This window comes from Cyclopterus lumpus, chromosome 10, assembly GCF_009769545.1.
Source record: "Cyclopterus lumpus isolate fCycLum1 chromosome 10, fCycLum1.pri, whole genome shotgun sequence".
Lineage (NCBI taxonomy): Eukaryota > Metazoa > Chordata > Actinopteri > Perciformes > Cyclopteridae > Cyclopterus > Cyclopterus lumpus.
In genome coordinates, this window is record NC_046975.1 from 16723715 (window position 1) to 16746799 (window position 23085).

A 23085-nucleotide genomic window follows, 5' to 3' on the forward strand; every position below is an offset into this window, starting at 1 on the left:
TATTTCCGGTATGGTGCTGTCTGACTTCATAATAAAATGCATTATTCCTCTGGTGATGTGTCACAGTGGAATGGGCTAAATTACATCAGCTCGTCAGGTAAATACAATTATCATAACACAGAGCTCATAAAATAAACACGAATAAATACTTTATTTCTATTACAGCATTATATATGTTAGGCTTCCTGTGGGACAAATTCAAACTAAATGAGACTTTGAAATTACTACATTAAATCGTGGAAATGGACGTTATATATATTTCAACAAACCTGTGGGATCTAATAAGTATTATGTGTATTTTCTGTTTTCATGTATTTGACGCACTTTGTATATTCTTTTTTAAAACTACAATACATACATGAAGGATAATATACATTAGTATTACTCTCAAAGCAAAGTTACCATTAGGAATGACTGAGGATGGGGATTATACGAGTAGTCTATATTAATAATTATATATATATATATATATCCACGTGTGGGTTTGAACCTTTACTTTCTGGTTTGATGGGATGTTGGAGAGGCGGGGTTTAAGAAAGTGGCTCAAACATCATGTTTACAATGCAGCGATTGGAGGAAACACAGGAGATGCAACAGCGCCACCAAGCGGCGTTTGACTGTGATGATGAACCAGAAGGATCCTTTTCAAAAGCAGCGGAGACTCTGGTGTGACGGGAGCGCTTATTGTCCTCAGCGGGAATGATTATAAAAAGTTAAGTTGTTTAGAAAGTCATTTGGTAAACCAACTGTAAACTTTCTCTGGAGTATAACTTTGTACTTTTTTTCGGATGGACTTTGGGATCTGAACCAACCTGCGAAAGAAAAGTGTCGTCATGATTTTCAACTGCTTTGTTGCTGCGTTCATTTTATACTTCACAGGTAAGTCCAACAAATAAGGAAGCACACTTTCTTTAGTAAAATTATCATTTAATAAAAAAATTTAAAATTATCTAAAAAGTAAAATAATAATAATAATCCTATTACGATTGCTGACTAAAGTCATGTAAACATAGAAATCCTCTCAAATCCCTGGAGTAGGGGAATGCCTTCAGTTCAACAGTAATAACAACTGTATTAGATGCAGATGTGCTGAATGTTTGTGGCCATTGGAAGAATGCAAATGGAGGCCAATCCTCCCTTCAGGAATTAAGAGCTGAAGTGATGCAGCAGAATCCAGTCAAAATTAATTTACATTGAGCTTGTAGTTGAGCTGCCTGCCACTTCAGGAAACCCACTGCTTTGCTGACCAGGCAGTTTAATTACAGCTCGGCTCCAATCACTGCCAGTTAATTACTGAGGAGTCCTCCCTCTAGGCCGAGTGTGCAGAAGCCTCCATTTAATCCTGCAGAGAGAAAAGCGTGACCTCAGATCCACGCAGAAGCTCAGATGATAAAACTGAGTGATTGAAAGGTTGCTGCTTTGTCATTAGAGATACATGAGTCCTTTGTAACTCAAACAGGCAACATTAGTCAAACCTTCCTCTGACGTGACTCATTGCTGCTTCATGGACTCACTCACTCAAGTATTCAGACCCTTGAGTAAAAGTACCAGTACAACAATGTAGAGATATTGCATCACAAGTAAAAGTCCCGTATTTAAAATCATATGCAAGTTCCTTCAAGTTCTCAGAAAATTGGCCCCTGTGACTGATATTAACAGGTATTATATGTAAATACCAATGCCTCAATATAAGCAGCCATTTTTAACTACTTTATATACAGTTTGGTAGTGTTGCTCAGTGGTTCTCAACCTGTGGGTCGGCCCTTTCAATCGCTCACCAGATAAATCAGAGGAGTTGTAATGGAGTAAGAAAGAAGGAAAAACTTCTGCTACTAAAATTTTAATTCACCAGGCCGAAGTCAGACATATTAAACCTCTTCTTCCGTTTTCACCCCGAGCAGAAGGCAGACAAGGCTGTAGTGCAGAGAGCTTTCTTTTTTGTAAAGATGGCACAAACAGAAAATGGCTATCATACAGTCAAGACAAAGAAGCCCTCTTCTGCTCCCTTTGTCTGGCTTTTGCTAATCCCAGAGAAAGCAGCTCTTTCATCACTGGCATGTCCAACCTCACACTCCAGAGAGATGAAGAGCATGAGAAGAGCCACCTACACAGAGGTTGCGCTGAGGCATATTTCCTCAGATCCTCAAGAAGCACAATCCAGGACCTTCTCATGGGACCTCAGATGTCGCTTCATAGAGAACAAGTCCGCAGGAGGCGACAAGTGTTGGAGCGCATTATAGATGAAGCTCATTGGCAAAAGAGGTTTGAGCTACAGAGGCAAGCAGGGAGAGGCAGCATACACACTTGATGATGACGCCATTGACCATGGTAACTTTTTGGAAATTATAGTTTTATTGGGAAAATATGACGTCTGTCTCAAGGAACACCTCACTCTCTGCATCGAAAAGAGCAAGCAGATAGACCAGTCTGGTTCAAGAGGCGGTAGAGGCGCCCTTGTCACTCTCCTATCCAAAACGACCATCGACTACATCATCACCACCATTCAACGCCTAATGAAAACTACCAGCGCTGCTGAAGTCCAGGTATCTGTAATGTACTCGGTCCAGATCGACTCCACAGAGGACATCACAGCCCACGATCAGTGCTCTGTTGCCATGCGGTATGTGAGCGACTAGTTGCTGTGATCAGATGTGAGGCATCCACTGGACAGTACTTTGCCCAACTTGTGAATGACGTGCTGGAGACCATGGATCTGGATGTGAAGCGGTGTATTGGAAATTCCACTGATGGGGCCTACAATATGCAAGGCCAATATAAAGGCTTCTCTGCACTGCTCTCCGAAAAGTGTCCGACTCAAATCCATGTGTGGTGCTATTCACACATCCTGAACCTTGTGCTGTCGGACACAGCACAGTGTGTACTAGCAAGTGGCTCTCTTTTTTCCCCGATGAACAACATCGCTGTCTTCTTCAGAGAGTCCTACCAGAGGATGAATATCTGGGAGGAGGAGAGCAAAGACCCAAGACGCAGACGTCTCACCTCGATAGGAGAAACGTGCTGGTGGTCCAAAGATGCAGCTGTGACGTGGTGTTTGGCTCTTTTGGAAAGCCAGACGGGGCCCTGTATGTTGATGTGCTCCACACCCTCTCAGCCATTCAAGATGGAGAGAGCATCAATGCCACGGCACAAGTCAATGCACAGGGATACATGGGCCAGCTTCTGAAGTATGAGACTATACTTACAGCTAAGATCTTCCTGCAAATTCTCCAGGTCACGTCACCAAATATACCTCTAAATACCTTCAGATAAGTGGAATGGACATCCTGACAGCTCATCAGATGGTTGCAGCTGCAGAAGCAGAGCTGAAGGATATAACCAGAGATTTCCAGAGTGTCAAGACAGTGGCAGACACATTTGTCCAGTGGGAACAACAATCAACTACAGGAGCAGAGTGAGAAGACTGAGCTGGAGGTGGAGACCACTCTGCCACAGAAACGGGGAAGAAGGAAGAAATCCATGCCTGGAGAGATGTCCCGAGATGAGGCTGCGACTGATGCCGAAACATCATTCAAGATTGAGGTCCACAATCGAATCATGGACACAGTCGCAGGAAGCATGCAACAGCGTTTCCTCAAGAGTGGTACTTTGTATGCTGATCTGGCACTTCTGGACCCGAAAAACTTCAGCCAGGTAACATCTTACGGCGATAGTTTCCCAAAGGCAGCACTCCAAGAGTTGCGCAAGTGTTTGCTGCCATTTGATGACAGAGCAACAATGGCAGAGTTACAAAGCGAGCTCAAAAGTCTGGCACGACAGTGGGATAGGCTGAAGGCATCAGTATGTGAGGAGTACACAACCAAGACAACAGAACCCGGGCCGGAGGACACTGAAGATGAGGCAGAGATGGTTTACAAAAAGTGCTCATCTTGCAAGGACTGTCCAATCCGTTGCTACCGAGTTCTGAAGCAGTACAGCCCCCTGACAGATGGATACCACATCATAGGCCTTGCATACAGGTTCCTGCTCACCCTCTCTGTCACACAGGTAGCATGCGAGCAAAGCTTTTCAACGCTGAAATATATCAAAAACAGGCTCAGGAGCTCACTCTCTCGACAGCACCTGGAGGCTTTTATGTTGATGGAGAGTCAGACAGATGTTTTGCAGATGCTGGACAGTGAGAACATCATAGAAGGTGTTGCAGAAAAGAGTGAGCTGCTGCAAAAACTACTCCTGTAGTGAGGTAATAATAACACATGAGTATACGGATATTGTTTTTTATTACCATGTGACTATAATGCACCTGGGCCGGCAGAGTTAGTTTAGGTTCCGTTTGTTAACTTATTGTTTTGTTATGCACCTTCAACACCCCTACACACACACACACACAGACACAAGCACACACCCAGCATGCAACACTACTGATACCACTGATGTTCACGCCCCATCGTATGGTCTGTTCTGTTCATTTCTACAATATAGTTCATACTAATTCTACCCTCCGATTCCAGTTTCTTTATTATGTGGTCTTTCTCTGCTGACATTCATTCTTCAAGGCTCTGTAGTTATACGTATAACCATCTGATACTAGCCCAGAGTTAAGCATATTCATCTGGCAAACTATACCGTGGAGTGTTACAATAGCCACTATCATTGTATTCCATGTGTCCATCCAGGCAAATTGGTGGATCCATTAAAAAAATGTAAATGATGTAATTTCTTTGTAATCATCCAAAATAATGTTAAGTGTATGGGTATTTTTCCAAGTAGGCCACTGACTGGTCGATACGTGCGATGCATTGAGTGGGCAACGCGCCGTGTATTGAGTGGGCCGGTCTGACAGTAACTCCCGAGCCACTTTTTCTGCCCTGCCAGCAGCGTTCACCATAAGACTGATGAGCTTCTCTTGTTTATTTGCTCTGACTAATTTTCTGTAAGGGGGACTTGGGAAACATTAGTCTGGGGAAGTGTTACTGGGTGGAACATCGGGCTCATTATGAGAAAAAACGCTGACAGTAGCTTTAATTTGCACATCGCTGGAACAATCTGAAGCAGCTTTCAGAGAAGAGCGAGGGGAAGTTGAATGTGATCCATCGTTATTATTATTAGAAACTGTGTTCAAAACTCTGTTTGTTTGAGAGCCATAAAACAGAAGGGTTGAGCTGCAGCAAAGGAAGCAGCACAGGAAGTGCCCGGAGATGGGGGTGGGGGTTAACAGCCTGGAAAGTTTGGCACTCAGCTCTAAACATGTAGTAATTTTTTGTGGATTTCAAATAGATTATGTGCCTGAACCACAACTGCTGAGAGAGGAATATGACAGTGAAAATGATTTATTGTGCAGAAAGACACCATTTTGAATAAAGGCCACAGTTTCCTACAGTTGGCAACGCATGCCTTCCACTTATTAAATAAAAAGAGATGAGTAAGAGGGAAAAGATCCAAGTGAGTAATGAAAACATGCTGGGGGGGGGGGCATAATTTGTGGTGAATGTTATTGCCGATCCAACAGGCCAGAAAACACTTGAATATATTGTCTAACATGCTTTCTCTGCAACAAAAAATCAACGTTAATTATTGTCCCGTTTCTGTTAGCATCACTGATTGCAAATCCAGGTGTCTATGAACTGGAAAGTTATTGAGCTTGTGTTAAAGGAAACCTGAAAAGAAGTTATGGAAAAGAGATTGTGGGGGGAGAATCATGGTCCCATAAGAAATGCTAATGGTTTGTCTGATGTTTGTTTTTTCAGCTGGCTCTGGGACCACAGCGTACGACGGCTACAATGACTTTGTAGAAGAAGACAACGCTCCTCAGCTAGACTACAAAGGTGCGTATGAAAAAAACCACTACGCACTCTGACTGCTGTCTCCTACCACATATCCTTTTTCCATGAATCATAAGACTCTTCAGTACCATTAGTGATACATACAGATCTGTATTATACTCTTTCAACACAGACCCACAATGGTGTCATTCTCCGGGTTTGACCAATGGGGAGGTGACCTGCCACTCTCCTCGCGGCGCGGCCTACAGGAGCACGCTGGGCACCCGCTGCGAGATGAGCTGCGACCGAGGATACCGACTGCTGGGGAAGAGCTCAATTCACTGCCTCGCCAACAGACGCTGGTCTGGCACTGCTTACTGCCGCAGTATGTGAAAGTTGAGACTTTAAATACATATACGAGGAGGAATCTGGTGACATTCTACTTTTTCCTTATTCAAAACACACCATTGCGCTGGCTCATTTGTTCCTTGATTACTGTAAACGTGGTCCACACCATCCTGCTGTTGTCAACTGTGCACAGAATGTTTGAATTGCATTTGCTAAGGCCTGCGGTGCCCAGCTTTTTTTTATTCTTCAAAGAATAATTCATGGCACACTTTTAAAGGTTCAAGTCTTCAGTTGGAATGCATTGGGAGGTTCAGAGCAACAGGAAGACTTGTGAATTTGAATAGTATTAAGAGACGAACAAACACATTGTTGGTTTTGGTCTTTCACCAACAAAAAAATACAAATAGACTACCACCAGCTTCCTCATTTAAGATAAACTGTACATCGGATATATGTTTGTGTCTCAACATACTTTGTTCCTTCAGAGATGCGTTGCCATGTGCTGCACCTCATTCCACACGGCAGCTACACCTGCAGCCAAGGCTTCATGGTGGACTCCAGGTGCGACTTCACCTGCGACACCGGCTACCGCATCGAGGGGGAACACTCACGCACCTGTCAGCGCAGCAGCTCGTGGAGCGGAACGCAGCCAATTTGTGACGGTACATATCAAGGTCTTATTCTTGCAGATTCATGAAGCTAACCGGAGGTTCAAACTCAAACGTCTCTGTTGAACGGTCAACTAAAGGGTTAACTCACTGCTGTGAAATGAACCTGAAGTCATCTGTATTGCTGTCTAGTTTTTCATTATTTTTTCACAAGTCTCAAAGTCACACACAACATTTCCTGCTCCTCTGGTTTTTGGACTGAATCCAGAAATGTGGTCTGCTGCCTCCCAGTCTTCATATTGGGCTCTACATGACTGCTACAGTAAGATGCACTTCCTCCCTGCAAAATCTCTGTTTATTTCAGATACTGATCCCCCAAAGATCAAGTGTCCTCCGTCCAGACTCAAGGTCGCCGAGCCTGGAAAACTCACCGCGATGGTGACCTGGGACCTCCCCGCTGCTACAGACACTGCTGATAAATCACTCAAGTATGTCGCTCCTTTCCTCGGCTCCTCTTTCCTGCTCACTTTAAAATGCAACTAAACAGCCAGCCTTCACTGCACTGTCTCTCTGCAGCGTGATTTTGGTCGGCCAGGAGCCAGGCACCGACTTTAAAGAGGGAGCCAACATTATCCGATACAAAGTGTACGACCAAGCCAGAAACAAAGCGGCCTGCAAGTTCATTGTACGTGTTGAGGGTAAGTTGACCTACGATATCTGTTTTAATACACATCAACACAGCATTATAACTTGGCTCACACACTGGATTTCTTGTTTGCATCATGTCCCCCTCCCAGTGAGAAGATGTCCAGATCTACCTCCACCTCTGCACGGCTACCTCACATGCTCCTCTGATGGGAGTAACTATGGTGCAACATGTGAATACCACTGTGACGGAGGATATGAACGGAGGGGCGCGTCTAGTCGTGTCTGCCAGTTCAACCGCAGCTGGGCAGGAGCCCCCGCCGAGTGCGTTGGTGAGTCTGCATGCAGATTCCAATCATGCTCATGAATTTGCAGCATGAACACAATAGTACACACGTGTGAGGTATCGATGTAGGACGCAATGGTGACTTTGTGTGTTTGTAGCAATGGAGATTAAATCCGACGTGAAGACAGTCTCCGCTCTCCTGGACCAGTTCCATGAAAAGAGGAGGCTGCTGATCATGTCTGCGCCCAACATATCTGACCCGGACTACCAGCTGCAGAACATCATGATACAAGTGAGGAAAAAGCTTTGCTTCACATGAAATCCCTAAAATGATAGGAAGTTTGAAATAAATCTCAAAATGTGTTCCTTGTTTTCTTTTGTTTCAACCAGAAATCAGACTGTGGATTAGACCTGCGGCATGTAACCGTCATCGAGCTCCTGGGCTCCCCGCCTCGAGAGACGGGTCGCATTAAAGAAAGTCTGCTCAGCTCTGAAGTCATCGAGGGGTTGAGGTAAAAGTTAGACAGCTCATCACTTGGCCTAGTTATTCAGCAGTTGTGTGGATCATCCTGTGTGTGTGTGTGTGTGTGTGTATGTGTGTGTGTGTGTCTTCTTTATATAACTCCCATTCTCATTAACAGTACGGGGTTGTTTCTCCTCAATCTCTTTAAATGTCAGGAGCCTCCCAATAAAAAGCAATCCTCTGTGGAAAAAATCCATTTGAAGGATTAACAATATTAAAAATAGCAACAGAATAATTTCAGGGTAGCAGTAATGGGATTTTGACGAGACTGACAGAACATCAATAGTAAACACCTGGCTTTGGTTCGCATGAGAATCAATGAGTGAGGGCTTTTTTGAAAGTCCACATGTTGCACAAACACAGGCATGTAGTTTATATTAGAAAGATATATATTTTTTTCCACCAGCTGTAATTGAGTAAGTGGTGCTGCTCACTTTTTCCAGACTGGAAAATCTCTTCAGTCTCTCCACTGACACATAAATCCCATATGTGGCCCATTGAGGTACATTTCTTGAGTGTAATGCAATGCACTCTGGGAAATGCAGACAATTATACCTCGCTTAGGTAGTAGAAGTAAAGGGAATTGAGTACATCTGATCAATACTCTTTAGGGCTAAAGGAGATACAATTGAGATTAAATGTGCACTTATGTATATAGTAATGTTGGTAATGCATCACCAAACTCTATATTATTTCATAACATATTTTCTTCAGATCTACAGACACCTTTTAGCATCTTTCAGCTAATTGTTTCAGGGTTTAAAGCTGACCACTTTCGGAGTAACATTATCTTTCACTTGCAGTTTGTGGCCACCTGGTGAATTTTAGTACAAGCATCACTCTTCTTCTAGCTCGGTTATGGTCTCCACCAACTCATGAGGGAAATATCCGTCTCTCTGGCTGCAAAGCGCTTCACTGTGTTCACCGGCTGGATGCTAACTGTGTCTGTCAGCTGTTACTGAGCAGGTATCACATGTTGGTGTACCAGAGCTTTTTTGCGAGAAACAGCTGCTGCCAAAAACACCACGAGAGTGAAAGTTAACTAAAACAGTAAAGCTGATGAACAGAAAACCCAAACATTGGAGGTGAAAGAAATTGCAAAGCTCCAGCTGAGGGAAACTGTGCGTGATAATCCTCTGTGGATCAGCCACTACTAGCACCCCGCTAAATCTTTATTTTAAACATTAATTATAGCAGCTGGAATAATATCAAAGTATGAGATGAGTGTTCCTTTAATAATCCAATGCGTGTCTCTCTGCAGACAAGTGTTCAGAATCTCCAGATTCTACTTCAGCATGTTGCTGCTGGACGAGCTCGGACTGGACCGAGAACGCTTCATCACCCCGATGGCGTCGGATGAGCTGTTCTCCTACATCGATAGCTTCCTGCTGGATGAAGAGCAGCGAGAGAGACTGGAGCTCCACAGGGACTTCTGTGACTAATTCAATAAACCTTTACGGTTGCCACAGCGATAAAATCAGCTTTACTAAGCCACAAGATGAGGAAGGAGGACACACAACCAGATGCCAGGTCCAGAGGGACATTAGGGAGGGAAAAAGAGGACAAGAGCGCAGTTCCTCATGTTAACACTGAAGTTCTAGCACTGTTTTCACTCTCAAACAATCCAGAAAATAGACATCACAGCTGCAGAGAGTAAAACACACCATTAAAAAACAAAAACTGTTGAACCATAGAATTAGGTTGGATACATGGCGTGTATTAGTATTTTTGTCAAAGAGCCCTTGTTCTGATCTGATATTTAATGAGAATAATCACTTCAACTACTGAGGAACTCCAGTGGACAGATTGTTTTTAAATCCAGCTGGTATGGACGCTCAAGCAGTCTTTGGGTTTAGGGATTTTTTTATTGGGTGAACAGAATATTCAATATTCAACACGACTGATCACAGAGTTAAATGTTAAAAATAGACACATTTTATCAATTAAAATAAGGCTTTTCAACTAATATAAACACAAGTTATTGCACAAATTACTTGGATAAAATACCAGAAATGTGGTATAATGCCAGGTTAAAATAAATTGTTTTCCTGTTTAATTCTGTACAATTATATGGAAAAAGGTGAATCATTACAACACTTTCTGTGCATGCATTAAAAAAAAAGTTGCAATAATATATACAGCCTGAATCTTTAAAAAAAAAAAAAAAAATGACTGTGCAAGTGCTCTTAAAATGAATCCAAAGTTTAGTGTTTAGATGTTTTGGCAGATTTCCAACAGTTACACCAGTCCACAGTTGGAGGGACGCTGATAGAGACAACCCCCATACAGGGAGGCAGATGTTCAGCCGGCCAGTGAGCTGTGTGTCTGCTTACAGTCGACCAGTGTGGAGGTATAATATAATAATCCAATCTCATATTTGTCACAGACCCCCACAGCTTCTCCTCTTCAGTTTCTGGTTTCTATGTCCTCATTTGCCGGTCACCATCGTCGAGCGCAGTGGAAGAGTGCCCTCTGCCCACGAGTCCGGGTACTGCATCATCTTCTCCCACAGACTGACTTCCTCTCCAACGGAGTCCATTTCCACCTCCACTTTTCCGGATTTTACAGTGCCTGCGGGAGCAAAGATTACATGAATGTGAAATGAAGTGCGGAGTCTTTTTACTATTAATGACTGCAAATTATTTATACACTTGGGAAAACACATGGAAGCCTTGAAGTTGCTTCAACAACAAAAAAGGTTGATAACGCTTTGTCAATGAAACTATTTAAACTAGAAAAGGGAAGACAGGGTATTTATTTCTCTTATTATGAATGTTAATAACATGTTCCTTCCCTCCAGTTTTACACCTGCGTCTAGAGGCGGCAAGAGTGCAACACACACAAAAAAGGTACCACAATCAAACAATTACTTCTAAAAAAAAAGAAAAGGTTGAAGAAGTATAAATCAGGGTGAACCAAGGCCAAAACAATAAACAAAAGAATCTACTTCCTCAAAAAACGTTGTGAACTAGACAAGCAAAAGGACATCAATTAAATGGTCACCTTTACAAATGCGTTGACATTTACAGAAGGTGATTTATAACACAAGTTAACACAAAAAGGAGAAATAAGAGACATATCCGATTAATTCTCACAAAAGCACTTCTCACGCGTAACCCCTGAAAGCCGAATGGGAAAAGAATAAAGTACTTATTCTCATATTTATTGAATTCTATATTTTTACCTTTTCCGGAGCCGAGACGAAGTCCTCCCAGAAATTCGTTGCTCGACAAGGCCTCTCTGTCCCACACCGTCAGCTCCAGACACATCTCCCCCAGCTGCTCCAGAGCCAGCTCCTTGTACACAAACGTGTGGTCGTATTGGGGGTCCAGATTCTTCTTCACAACTGGAGTCTTCCTTTTTGTGGTCTTTGCCTTAGTTGGGAACAAGTATCTGCAGAACCACAAACACGTTAGGTCTTAAAAAAAACAGAAATGCAGAATGTCATTTTAAGACTGCAGAGTTCATCACTAACCCCTTTACGAAGCTATCCAAGGTGCCTCCTGGTTTCATTGGAATCAACTTATTGGCCCCTTTAATAAGGACATGCAGTTCCCCCCCTTCAATCACCGCCTTTTTGTCTGAGGAGAAAATGGACACTCTTAGAAAATGAAGGCAAAGTGTATCAAACACCAGTCAGAGTTTCTTATCATTGTCTTACCTTTGTTTTTCTCGGTTATTGGATTTTTAGGTGTGACATACTTCAAGGAGATCACCAACTCTCCTTTGTCCTGAGCAAACGGTGACGCAGGCCCACCAGCAGCAGCAGCAGAAGCTGACTGTTTAAAAAGAGTATTTAGTATGAAACCAGGTCAACACATACCGACGATCAGGCCTCAGGCATAAAATGTAAATATTTGTGCACGGAAGGAAAATAGCAAACCATACTTACAAAAGGATTCTTAGAAATAAGGTTATTACTTTTTCCAAGGATCTTAGTATTTTATCAGGTTACCCTTAAAGTCCTCTTTTACCTATGTCCATGTTCCTTTCATCTTCCACAATTCTCCTTATTTGGAGCACTTTTTGTTCTCTCGTGCCCATTTGTTGCCGTTTTTGACTAATATTTTACGCGTGGGTCCCCTTTTTGTTTGATGTCGTGCACAGTCGCACGCAGGTATAAGTGGTTCACACACTTTCAAGGTGATGTGCTATGAAACACAGCAACACTGCTGGCAAGTTAACACGTATGCAAACAACGTCGCCTTTAAACCTTTAAGAAAATAAAAAACGTTGCACACATTTTATGAGGAAGGAAATTAATTCAACACAAAGGATTAACAAACTCCGTTAAGTCTTTTTCCTTGAGGTGTTTACCATTCGTTAAATCCATCCACAAGAGGAGTTCCTAACCTCTATTGGACTCCTCGTTAGTAAACATAACATGGTACATTCATGTCTACGAACAAAAAGTCCTGAAGCGTCTTTCGTCCGCTAAGAAAGGATTTTTGTGATGAAGGAAAGGTATTCAGAGAGACCTCGCCCAATCACATAATGCGATTGGGCGAGCAACACTGAATGTAAACATCAAACTTCACAGGGCACCTTTAACAAAGAGGCCGCCATAGTATGCTAAAGAAAACAACATCCAGTTATCTTGATCTACCTTCCCCAAGAGAGTCATGCGGTCCGTGTACGGGGTGTCGAGGTCTCGGGTGTCCAGAGGGACCTCTACCTCGCCGAGGAAGGCGTTGTGGCTGAAGCGACCATAATGCCAGACTGATATCAAGACGGAGCGGGTGAACAGCTGAGTGCGGCTGATGGAGTACTGGTAGTGGGAGATGAGGAGGAGAAGAAGACACGATTGATCAAAGGCCCATCTCAATACTGAAACCTTATATAACTTTAATGCTCTAGTGCTGAGGGAGTTTTAAATAAATCATAGATCACAGATTAAAGCAGAGGATGAATTCTGATCCGATCGGAAGTGGCATTAACCTTCTTAAAAATCGAAATAATTGCCTTCTTCCTTTTTCAAAAGAGCAAATCTAAAGTTACAGTCCTTTTGCAGAAATTGTTTCATCCAGCTGCTTCCCTTTCAGCAGTTTTGTTTGTCATTGTATTCAAGCAGACTACATTGGACAAAAATCAATATTTGACAACAGCTATTCTAATCTTTAATGTCAATATCAATCTTATGGTCTCTGTAGGTGTGGTCATTATGTACTGCAAGGTCACTAATCAGGGAGTGTCATTAAGTCAACAGCACAAGGTCAACAGTCGCAGTGCACGTTATAAAGCATCACCTTCAGGGTTTCTTTGTAGACGGGGTTGACCGTGTTTCTCTTGATGCTGGTCTTCTTTTTGCTCAGGCGAGTTTTGTCAGGGAGCAGATAACATTTGACATATCTGAAAGACAAAAACAGAACAAACAGCGTTACTCCCGGACGCGACTGCGGGCTCTTTTGCAGTATTTCCTGACTAAATGAGATGAAAACTTCTGTGGACATTCAATTTCCTGTGAAGCTCAAGTAATCAAATTTCAAAAGGCTTTTGTAAACACGACAACTTCTTATCTGCACTGATCAAAGACTGAGGCTTGCGTGTGCGTGCAGTAAAACCATGTGTCCACAGCCACAATCTGCACTCAGAAAGCCAAAGTTTGAACAAACTGTGCTTCAAATGATGCATTTCACCTCGTGGAGCTCCACATTACAGCTTCAATTGGAGAAAGAGGCAGATTTGATTATTTACGGGTTGGAAAGCTGCTTGGCGGCGTTGCCGTAGGCCAGCCCCTGGCACTCCTTGATGAAGACGTGGAGGCTCTGGGTGTGTTCGTCGTAGCAGAGGGAGAAGACGAGGTCTCCGCTCACCTCCACACTGTCAAAGTCTCCCGCTTCACTGTAAATGCTCATTGTGCTGCCCAGTGTACTCTGGAGAAACATAGACACCAGACCTAAATAGATCAACTCCTGTGTTGGTTCCAAGTGGTATTAATACAAAATATGAACATTAAGATAATGCGTGGATAGACATGCTCTACAGGTTTTATGTTGCAGATCACAGTTAAAAACAAATATATTGAAATAATGAACACACGCACGCACGCAGACGCTGGAGGGTTAACCCTGTAAGACCCCTGGTTGTAATATTACAACGTCACTTTTATCTCTCCAAAAAACACATTTGCAAAAACGTTTTTTGGGGAAAGACCATATTTACATAGTCAATGGGTCCTATTGTCTTGCCTTGCAATGCTATTGGATCGTAAATGTGTATATAGGTCTGGCCATAAGGCCATGAACTCACTCTACGTGCAAACTTTCCTGGAAGCACATCTCCTTGTTTCATTCAACTGGATATATCAACATTGAAGTAAGTAAATTCCATGAAATATTTTTTGGGGTGATTGTTAGAATATGTAGTTCATGTAAATACTAAGTTATTGTGGCATTAATGCATCACATTAGATTTTTAGCTTGTTATGTCATTGTTGTAATTTTACAACGTTGGGTGAAAATGGTAGCTAAAATAGCATGTGCACCTTGCACACTACATGAAGACATTCCACTTATTGGATGTTCAGATACAGGATAAATACTTACAGAAATATAATGTATTTGATGATTCACACTTTACAAATGGGTTATTTGTTATAATTTTAAGTTTAGACCAGATTTGAATAATTCTAAATGGGTTAGGGTAACCCTAACCCTATGTTATTTCTATGTTCGCAGTGAGATATAGTCAACTGTTTTTTTTATCTGGACTTTGTTGGTTTGCCCAAATATCTCCTTGTTACACAAGCCAGATAATGTTTGTAGAATGCTTTGGAGGATGGTTGTTCAGGGACAAGTGTAAATGTTTTCGAATGTGGGGTTGCATGTATGGTGCATTGGTCAGGGAGAGGTGTAAATGTTTTTGAATGTTCTGGAGTATGGGGATGTAAGAGTTCTGGGGGGGTTGTATTTTCCTTTTGTAAATGTAAGTAGAAAGCACATTAGGACAGATTATTTACCCAGTTTTTATCTTTTTTTTACCATTTTCTTTTTATTCCAGTTTTTATCTTTTTAAAATAAATTATGATTCATAACAATATGACTGTTGGGTGATTATTATTAATTACATGTACTGTAGTGCTATGTAAGCATTACACACTCAAACCCAAATTAACCATTAGTTGTTTTGTGTATTTGTTCTGACAGTTTCAGAGCAAATGCTGAAATTCTGCTACCAACTAGGCCCAATGTTGCAATTACAACATTTCCCTAAAAACTTTTTAAATTAATCCTTCATTATCTGCATCAGAAGACTCTTACAACATCATCTGACTTTAAAAAAAAAAAAGATTTAGCTATTATTTCTATGCTTGGGTCTTACAGGGTTAAATGTTGGGGACAATAAAATTAGCAAAGATCAGGATGTTTCTGTCAATATCTGAATCCAGATTGACCCCATGTGCCTTTGGTAACTATTACACATTTAGCTAGACGTTAAACATCAATTTCACACTTCCTAATTTGCATGCAGGATATCCTGAGGTTATAGATGCTCATTCAGATTATCCAACATTAGTTCAGTTCTGCGAGACATAATGAGCCGCTCTTCAAAAGAGCCTTAAGAGGACTAATGTGAGAAACGTCAATACTTTACCATTGAGCTATGCAGGCTGTACGAGCCTGACACTATTGTGCTTTTATGAAAGCTAACCAAGCTGTCAATATCTTCGTCCTCCTCTCCATCTTCCTGTGGCAACATAATAAACATTTGGAAGCCCGATCAAAGACACACACTAGGATTTGGGTTTTAAGCATGATGTTCAACTAACTCCACAGGAAATGAACCACCACAGGAGAGGCAAACATAGCATGCAAATAGCCTCAGAAGACCAAAATGTGATGCAGTCACAAAACATGTTTTGTTTAGATTAAGAGGCTTGACTGTCACTTTTTCTCTGTTGGAGACTTTCTGCTCTGTTGCTGCTGGATAGCTATATCTACAAAAACCTCCTCCTGAAGTATATTGTAGTGCGGGGATGCTGAAAAATTACAATATACAACAAAAATGTCCTACACTGAGGGTTCTTTATTATGGTGCAGAATGTTAATATAGAAACAAGAAAAAGAAACAAATGTTTTACTAATATGGCAAAAAAATATATATATAAATACATAAATAAATAACAGATTCCTGACAAAATAGTATCTAAGTGTATGAAACACTGGAGCCTGACCTGCATGTTGAGGCCCGGCACAGACTTGCTCCGGCTGCCCATCAAGGCCTCTGATGAGACGATTCCATCATGCAGGTCCAGTGCCGATACATGCTCTGTTATGAACAGTCAGACCAGCAATTAAACTGAGATATGTTTTTCTTTGTCCACAATTAAATGAAAAACAACTGAATTACACATGGTCACATCAGATGCTGACCAGGAGGTTTTGGGTCCCGTTTGATGCTCTTCTTGAAGAGCTTGTCAACATCTGTCTCCGGGATCGGGCTCGGGCTGAGCGATTTCACTTCTGGGGCCTGTAGTGACAGGAAAAGGGAGTCAGTCAGAACATTGTTTTTATTTTATTTTTTAAATAGTTTGACACAGAAACGTGAACCCATCCCTTGAAAGACGCATACATTGTTAGCTTCCATGTCAACGCTAACGACTTTGACTGGAGCAATCGGACTGGAAACAGTGGACCCTGTTGGGCTGGGCGGAGCCAATGGGGTTTCACTCCTGTGTGAGGACACAAGTCATTATTAATAATTCAAATAGATGTTAAATCATTTGTTCAGCTTGTGTGTGTGTGTGTGACATGTGTCTAATTCCAATTAAATTCTAACTGGCAAGTGGGATAGCTCAGCCAATGTTGTATGCCACTTGTGGGTTTTACTTTAATTTGAATAAAGATGAAAAGAACAGAACTCCCATTAAGTTATTTGTTTATGCACGGATGTTTCAGGCAGATGATTCCTCAGCGTGAAATCAGGCAACCGCTTTAAGTACAAATCGTCCATGCATGAGTACATAACCTTTTTAAAGTAATGTCCCGTTTATGAATTGGGATTTTTTTTGTTTATCAGGATTCTACACCCATCAACATACAATGAGGCTGAATGTACCGATTTATTATTCTCAATTTTAAACAGTGCAATTTGCAAACTATAAAGGTCAGGTGCACAAGACAACACCATCTTCCTTCAAAAGTTTTATTGAAAACTACATAAACTGCAATCTTTTTTCCCCCCTGCAATGAAAAATACCTATTTTGTGTCTGATTTTAGTGGAAACTATGAAGTTTAGGTTACAGGTCAACAACAACAACAACAACAACAAAAGTGAATAATATTCAACTCATCTATCCGATTGTTAAAAGGAGTTTGTATTTAAAAATGATCTGAGCCAGACATGGCCGTCTCAGTCTGGACTCCAGGACACTGACCGACTATGTGGAAGGAGGACAAACACGACACCTCCTGTTATTAAAATATCTTTGAAGTTAACGTGTCGTGTTTGGACATTTCAGAAGAACTTATGTTGAGTTTACCGTTGTTGCTCAGGGGTCACATGGCCAGAATCCGTGCATGTTTTTATACTCTTGTTCTCTGCAGACTCCAAGTCACTGCAAGTTGACTTTGAGCAAACATCCTCCTTCAATTCAAACGATTCCCTTGAAGCCACTGATCCTGAATTCTCTTTTGAATGACTGTACACATGACAAGGTTGAAATGTTCTTAATCTGAGAACCCATTCAGAATTTATTAAACTGACCAAACTGATGTGACTAATGATGACGCACCCTTTGTTATCCGTTATTGGATTTATCTGCCTGACCCGTGGCACAGGAATGGGAAGATCTGGGTTTATTTCAGTACTCCTCAACAGTACTTCTCCCGTTGTCTCACGTTTATTCGCTATAAAAACACAGAACAAAAGTGAAATCGCACAGTTAACCAAAATGCCATCATGTTACTGCAGTTTTTAACATTTCTTTCCCTCTACTGTTGGACAGGGACGACCACATTCCAGTGACTGTGGGCCTTTCATTTGGCTGAGTGCTGTTTACATTCCCAGTTAAACAGTCGATACCCACTTCCTCTTCCTGCACTCACCCTGAGGTTTCTTTTTCAGAGAGGCTCTCACAAGTTCGTTTAGAGGTGTCATGGAGAAACGGTTGCTCCTTTGATCGTAGAACCAGTCACCCGTCCTTTTCTTTAGCTCCCTAGAATCCAACACAAATACTTCTTTAAAAAAATTAAAAAAGGTGTAAATTGAACAGAATTTACATTCATTCATCAGTTAAAAAACTGATTTAAAAATGATATGATATAAAAATGCTGTGAGCTCAATATACTGTGCTCTTCTGTTTAATAAAAAAAGAATTATGGGTTTTCAGATATACATCTTTTACAGTCTGGAGCACAATTTACGTGTGACTTTCATATATTCACTAGGCGTGGAGGACAATCTGAACAATATAAACCCTAAAAACTAACTGATTTGACACAATTATTCTGGCAAGTTAAAGGAGAGTATAAACAATGCCTTACGACTCAATGGCACACACGTGGCACACCCAGGATCTGTCGGGGAGGGCTGTTCGGCACTCGCTGCACACATGGTGGTTGCACATCTTACACTTGTTGGAGAAAATCTTCAGTCGACTCAGAGGATGCTGGCATCTGGCACAACTATGCTCACTGTACCGTCCACTGCCACGTTTGGCCCCTCTCCTCTTCAAATCCAGCAACTCTGTCTTCATACCCCTGAGACACAGCACAAATGTTAAAGACGACGAGGAGTTCTTTGAGAAACTTCTCGAGTCGTCTAGAAGTTATATTAAATATTTAAAAATATATACATATCTCCCTGTAAAGAAACTTTGATAAATGACATAAACCTCATTTATGTTTGGGGTATTACATATACTGGACATTTGGGTTGTATGATGGATTCTAATTCGAGGACTGGTGGAGATTGATATGGTTGAGATCAATATTACAATAATAACAACATTTGGGATTTTTATGTTTTATAGCCGATACAACTTGTTGAAAATTAATTAACATAAGTTTTCTATTTATTTTTATTATTTAGGTAAAAATACCAAGAATTCACATGTTTCAGTTATGCATTTTTTCAGTTATGCATTACACAAGACAAATGTCGTACACTACATGGCCTTGAGTGTAACTGTGTCCTCTAAAAACAGCAACTGGGGCTGTAAGGTTTGAAGTTATTTTATTCTAGTGCCATCTGTACAGATACCTACATTATACTTTTCACTAACTTAGTTTGAGGAATATAAACATGTTTTTCCTTTTTCTCAGTGCAGGGTTTTATGTATTGTTGTCTTGAGACAAGCAGTTGTACAAGAACGTTGACTTTGAAAAAAAAAAAAATCAGAATTTGTATATACATTATTATCACAGAAAAAGCAAACTAGAATAAAAAGGGGAGTAAGTTTCCAATCCCAACTTTTATACTTGATTCTATGGAATTATTTTAAAAGTACTCAAAAAGTACTGAGGTTCAATAACTAGCTCTACCAACAACAAGACACACTATTAGATAATGTAAGAAATAAAATGCCTATATAACATTAAAAGAATGACAATTTCAAAAAATATCAAAGCTGTAATAGATAACTTAAAATGAAAATACACTAAACCATTTTAAATATAATTACAGGGTAAAACTGAATGACGAAGTTTGAATTTGTTTTACCTTAAATTGAATGTATTTGCGATTAGCTTATGACTTTTGGTACCTCTATCAATGATAAGTGGGGAAAACTACAGGAGCCCAGTTAACCATTTAGTACAATTAACAGGAAGTGCTCTCTTCTCACCGCACGCGCTCCTGCTCCGCCTGCCGAAACTCCTCGTCCCGTTGCAGCACCTCCTGGATATTCTCCCGCTCAGAGTCGGACAGGAAGCCCAGGTTGAGCATGTCGGCGGCCTCGGGCATCTCGCCTTGAACCATGAACCCTCCGCGTAGGTCAACTGGCTCAGCTCAGTGGTATCGAGAAGATATCCTGTAGACAAACCAGATCATCAGGAATAAACGTCCTTATTTCCCTACTTGAGAGGCGGTTTTAATGTTCTGATGCAAAGCGACCGCAGCAGAGCTCTGCAGTAAAAAGAGGAACTCGTGGACGTGATGCCCTGTGGCGGGGAAGACACAGACTGGCAGAAACAGCTGTGTGGCCCTAATCAAATAACGAATACAGAGTGAGCGACATTTCTCTCTCCCTGGTGGCCTCCATACAGCGAAGCCACAGTACAGCAACTTTGTGATGGATAGTTTTGGAGTACAAGAGTTGTCGCCTCCTCCTTGTATTCTAAAAGCCTTATGTCCATTGGTCCAAAAAAGGAGTGCCTATGGGAATCTAGATAACCAGTAAGCCACCAGAGACTGACTTATGGGATGTTTTCCATTTCACAGGAATTAGTCCACAGCTCTGGAGTAAACAACTGGCTGAACCTGGCGTTCCAAAAATGATAAATGACTCAAAGGAACCAGGATGCCCGAGGATATATTTATTTATTCTGCCCGTCTGAAAAGTTGTTTTTGAGTGCGACAGGCAAAACAACATGAACTTGGTGACTTTGAAGGGTTCCCACCCTCTACGGATACAGAGATCTGGGTGGAGTTACTTCACCATTTGTTTAATCCCAATGTGTCACCAGCCATCATGGATGACTTACTGAAAAAGGATAACCTGGCACAGGCCCAGGGGCTCAAAAGGCTCAGAGACCCCCCTGAACTTCACCTAAACAATGTTACCCAAAGAGACTCAAAATGACCACAAAGCAACATAAAACAAACATAAGACTACAAATAGACCAAACAACTACAGAAAGATGCACAACAGCCGCAAAGAGACGGCGAAAAGGTGAAAAACAACCACAAAGAGACACAATAAGACACACAAAACACGAACGTCTGTGTGTCTTGCTCGGGGAGGCCTTTTGAATATCTGTGCCCAGAGGCCCATTGTCTCATAATCTGCCCATGTCTGTCATGTTCCCTTCAGAAACTTTATGCTCCACTTCAATTGCATGAAAAGAAATTAAAGAGAGGAGGAAATTAAGTACCTACCAGGTGGGAAAGCTGCAATTCAAAACCGCCATGAAAACTGTTTCCTGAATGTTCGAATGTCTGGAGCCAAGAAACTCAACACCAGCAAGGCCGCTGGTGGAGAAGCTACAACTTAACAGTCAAGGAAATGGCGCATGCGCCTGGCCCAGATGACAGAGAGCGCACACACTGGAAACATCCTCTACAAACACCAAACGGAGGATAATGGAGAATGAATTAGTTTTCAAAACAAACAACGAGACAAGTTATGTCAACTGTACGCGTCGTTGACAGAATGGGTTTAATAAACGTGAAAATCCACCACAGCAAGTAATGTGCTGAAGTGCCACAATTCAGCCGCAAACCGACTCAACTAAAGCCAGCGTTACTTCACCGCGTCGTTGCTTTGAACCCATCGTGAAGGATGACGATTTCGGGGGGAGAACCTTTGGATTATTTGTTGCCACGTGGATAAGTCTGAAATCGGTTGTCAATTCGAAAAAAAAAACAACTAGATCCAAGTAATATAAATAAAAGGGCACACCTGTTAACTCTGCGCCGGCTGCGTCACTGCGGGCCACAGCGAGATATTGCTGACAAAAGAAAAACGGAAGAAAAAAAACGGCTCAAAGTAGCAATGCATTCATGATTATTACATTTCCGTGTGTCCATAAACTGATTTACCCACTTTCTCCGTTGGCTGTGACCACAGCGCTGCCCTTTCTTCTTCTTCTTCTCCTCCTCCTCCTCTTCGCCTCCCGTCTGCACAACCTGTTGACTTTGTGCGCCGGAGGAGTCCCGAGTACCGGAAGATAAGGAAAGTTCGCAGCCGAAAAAACAGGAGCGCCTCTGCACATTTTCCATGACAGGTGTGTTTCCTTCGCGTGGAAAACGTGCCTCGTTGAACCAGTCCATTAATCTGCTCCCATTACCCTCCCAAACGAGGAACAGTTTGGGGACAAGTGCAGGCTTTTACTTTGAAAGGAAGAAGAAAAGAAACAAGTTGAGTGAGAGAAATGCAATAAATAAACGAACAAAGAGTGAGCTATTTATTGCCATTGAGAAAAAGAAAAGAATGCACCACAGACTGTAAACACAGTGACATTATTTATTGTCACGGCGGAGACAAAGTGATGGTGGAGCACACTGTTCAGCAAAGGTTACCCGGCCTGTACAAACCGTTTTAAAGTCTCACCCAGACTTAAAACAAATCTCTGGCATCTATCAGAGTGAGATTATAGTTCTCTAAAAAAATAGAAATTAATAATCTCATATGATCTCTTGGCCCCATCGTAAGTATGATCTTATTTAAACAGGAGATATTTAAATAGTAATGTTCACAATCAAATGTGCACAGCCAGGTGCATCAGTGCGTTTATAGACAGAGGAGGGACGGAGATGACCCTGGATATTTCTGCTGACTTTGCAGCACTTCAGGCAAAACGCTTTTGGGCCATCGCTCACTGAGACAATCCAACTGTGTCTGTTGAATGTGGCTCCTTTTTTTTTTTAATGCAGACGTGTGACAAAAGGAAAATAACTTGAGCCGTCTTTGTATCATTGCTCCACCAAGCAGAGCAGCGTCAGTGCTTTCCACTGGCGGGATGAACGCCAGTCATCCAGAAGACCTCCCATCGCCGTTCAATTAGGGTAAAGACCTGCTGACTGTGAAGGGCATATCATATGATTCACATCATTTCCATACTTGTGAAACCATTCAAGCAAAAGCCTCTCCACTCATTCATTTAGTTTTTTGTTTCTCCAATGTGTCACCTGCCTACAGCTCAGAAGTGAACTGTCCTGTATTATGTATTAATTTAAAAGGTGCTGCCTACTGAGGTTGCAAAGATATGCGGACAAAGCAGAAAATACTGTACTACACATATATTTCCTGTCTTGGGGGGAGTTTTATAGGTTTGGGTGTTCCTGTAATTACG

The 23085-nt window shown here is 41.7% G+C and overlaps 2 protein-coding genes across 13 annotated transcripts; one reads left to right on the plus strand and one right to left on the minus strand.

Annotated features, from left to right (window-relative positions):
• Window positions 1-63: 63 nt before the first annotated feature.
• Window positions 64-10257, plus strand: srpx2 (sushi-repeat containing protein X-linked 2). The gene is made up of 11 exons (XM_034543047.1): window positions 64-97; window positions 568-879; window positions 5706-5783; window positions 5914-6105; window positions 6554-6730; window positions 7041-7164; window positions 7253-7374; window positions 7474-7653; window positions 7766-7899; window positions 7998-8119; window positions 9392-10257. Exons 2-11 carry the CDS (start codon window positions 834-836, stop codon window positions 9570-9572), a joined length of 1356 nt encoding a protein of 451 aa, XP_034398938.1. The 5' UTR covers window positions 64-97; window positions 568-833; the 3' UTR covers window positions 9573-10257.
• On the minus strand, window positions 10156-22104 carry sytl4 (synaptotagmin-like 4). 12 transcript variants are annotated; one of them, XM_034543039.1, is made up of 19 exons: window positions 21837-22103; window positions 21693-21741; window positions 21170-21350; window positions 19917-20102; window positions 18616-18831; window positions 18178-18287; window positions 17865-17979; window positions 17613-17771; window positions 16702-16801; window positions 16503-16599; window positions 16304-16398; window positions 15724-15816; window positions 13825-14003; window positions 13377-13479; window positions 12737-12898; window positions 11792-11909; window positions 11606-11711; window positions 11315-11523; window positions 10156-10701 (listed from the first exon to the last, which is right to left on the minus strand). In XM_034543039.1, the coding sequence occupies exons 4-19, from the start codon at window positions 20048-20050 to the stop codon at window positions 10559-10561; spliced, it is 2139 nt and encodes a 712-aa protein (XP_034398930.1). In that variant the 5' UTR covers window positions 20051-20102; window positions 21170-21350; window positions 21693-21741; window positions 21837-22103; the 3' UTR covers window positions 10156-10558. The 12 variants fall into 12 exon arrangements, with proteins under 12 accessions (XP_034398930.1, XP_034398925.1, XP_034398932.1 ...); XM_034543034.1 differs by having other exon boundaries at window positions 17613-17979; window positions 21837-22104; XM_034543041.1 differs by lacking the exon at window positions 21170-21350.
• Window positions 22105-23085: the final 981 nt, after the last annotated feature.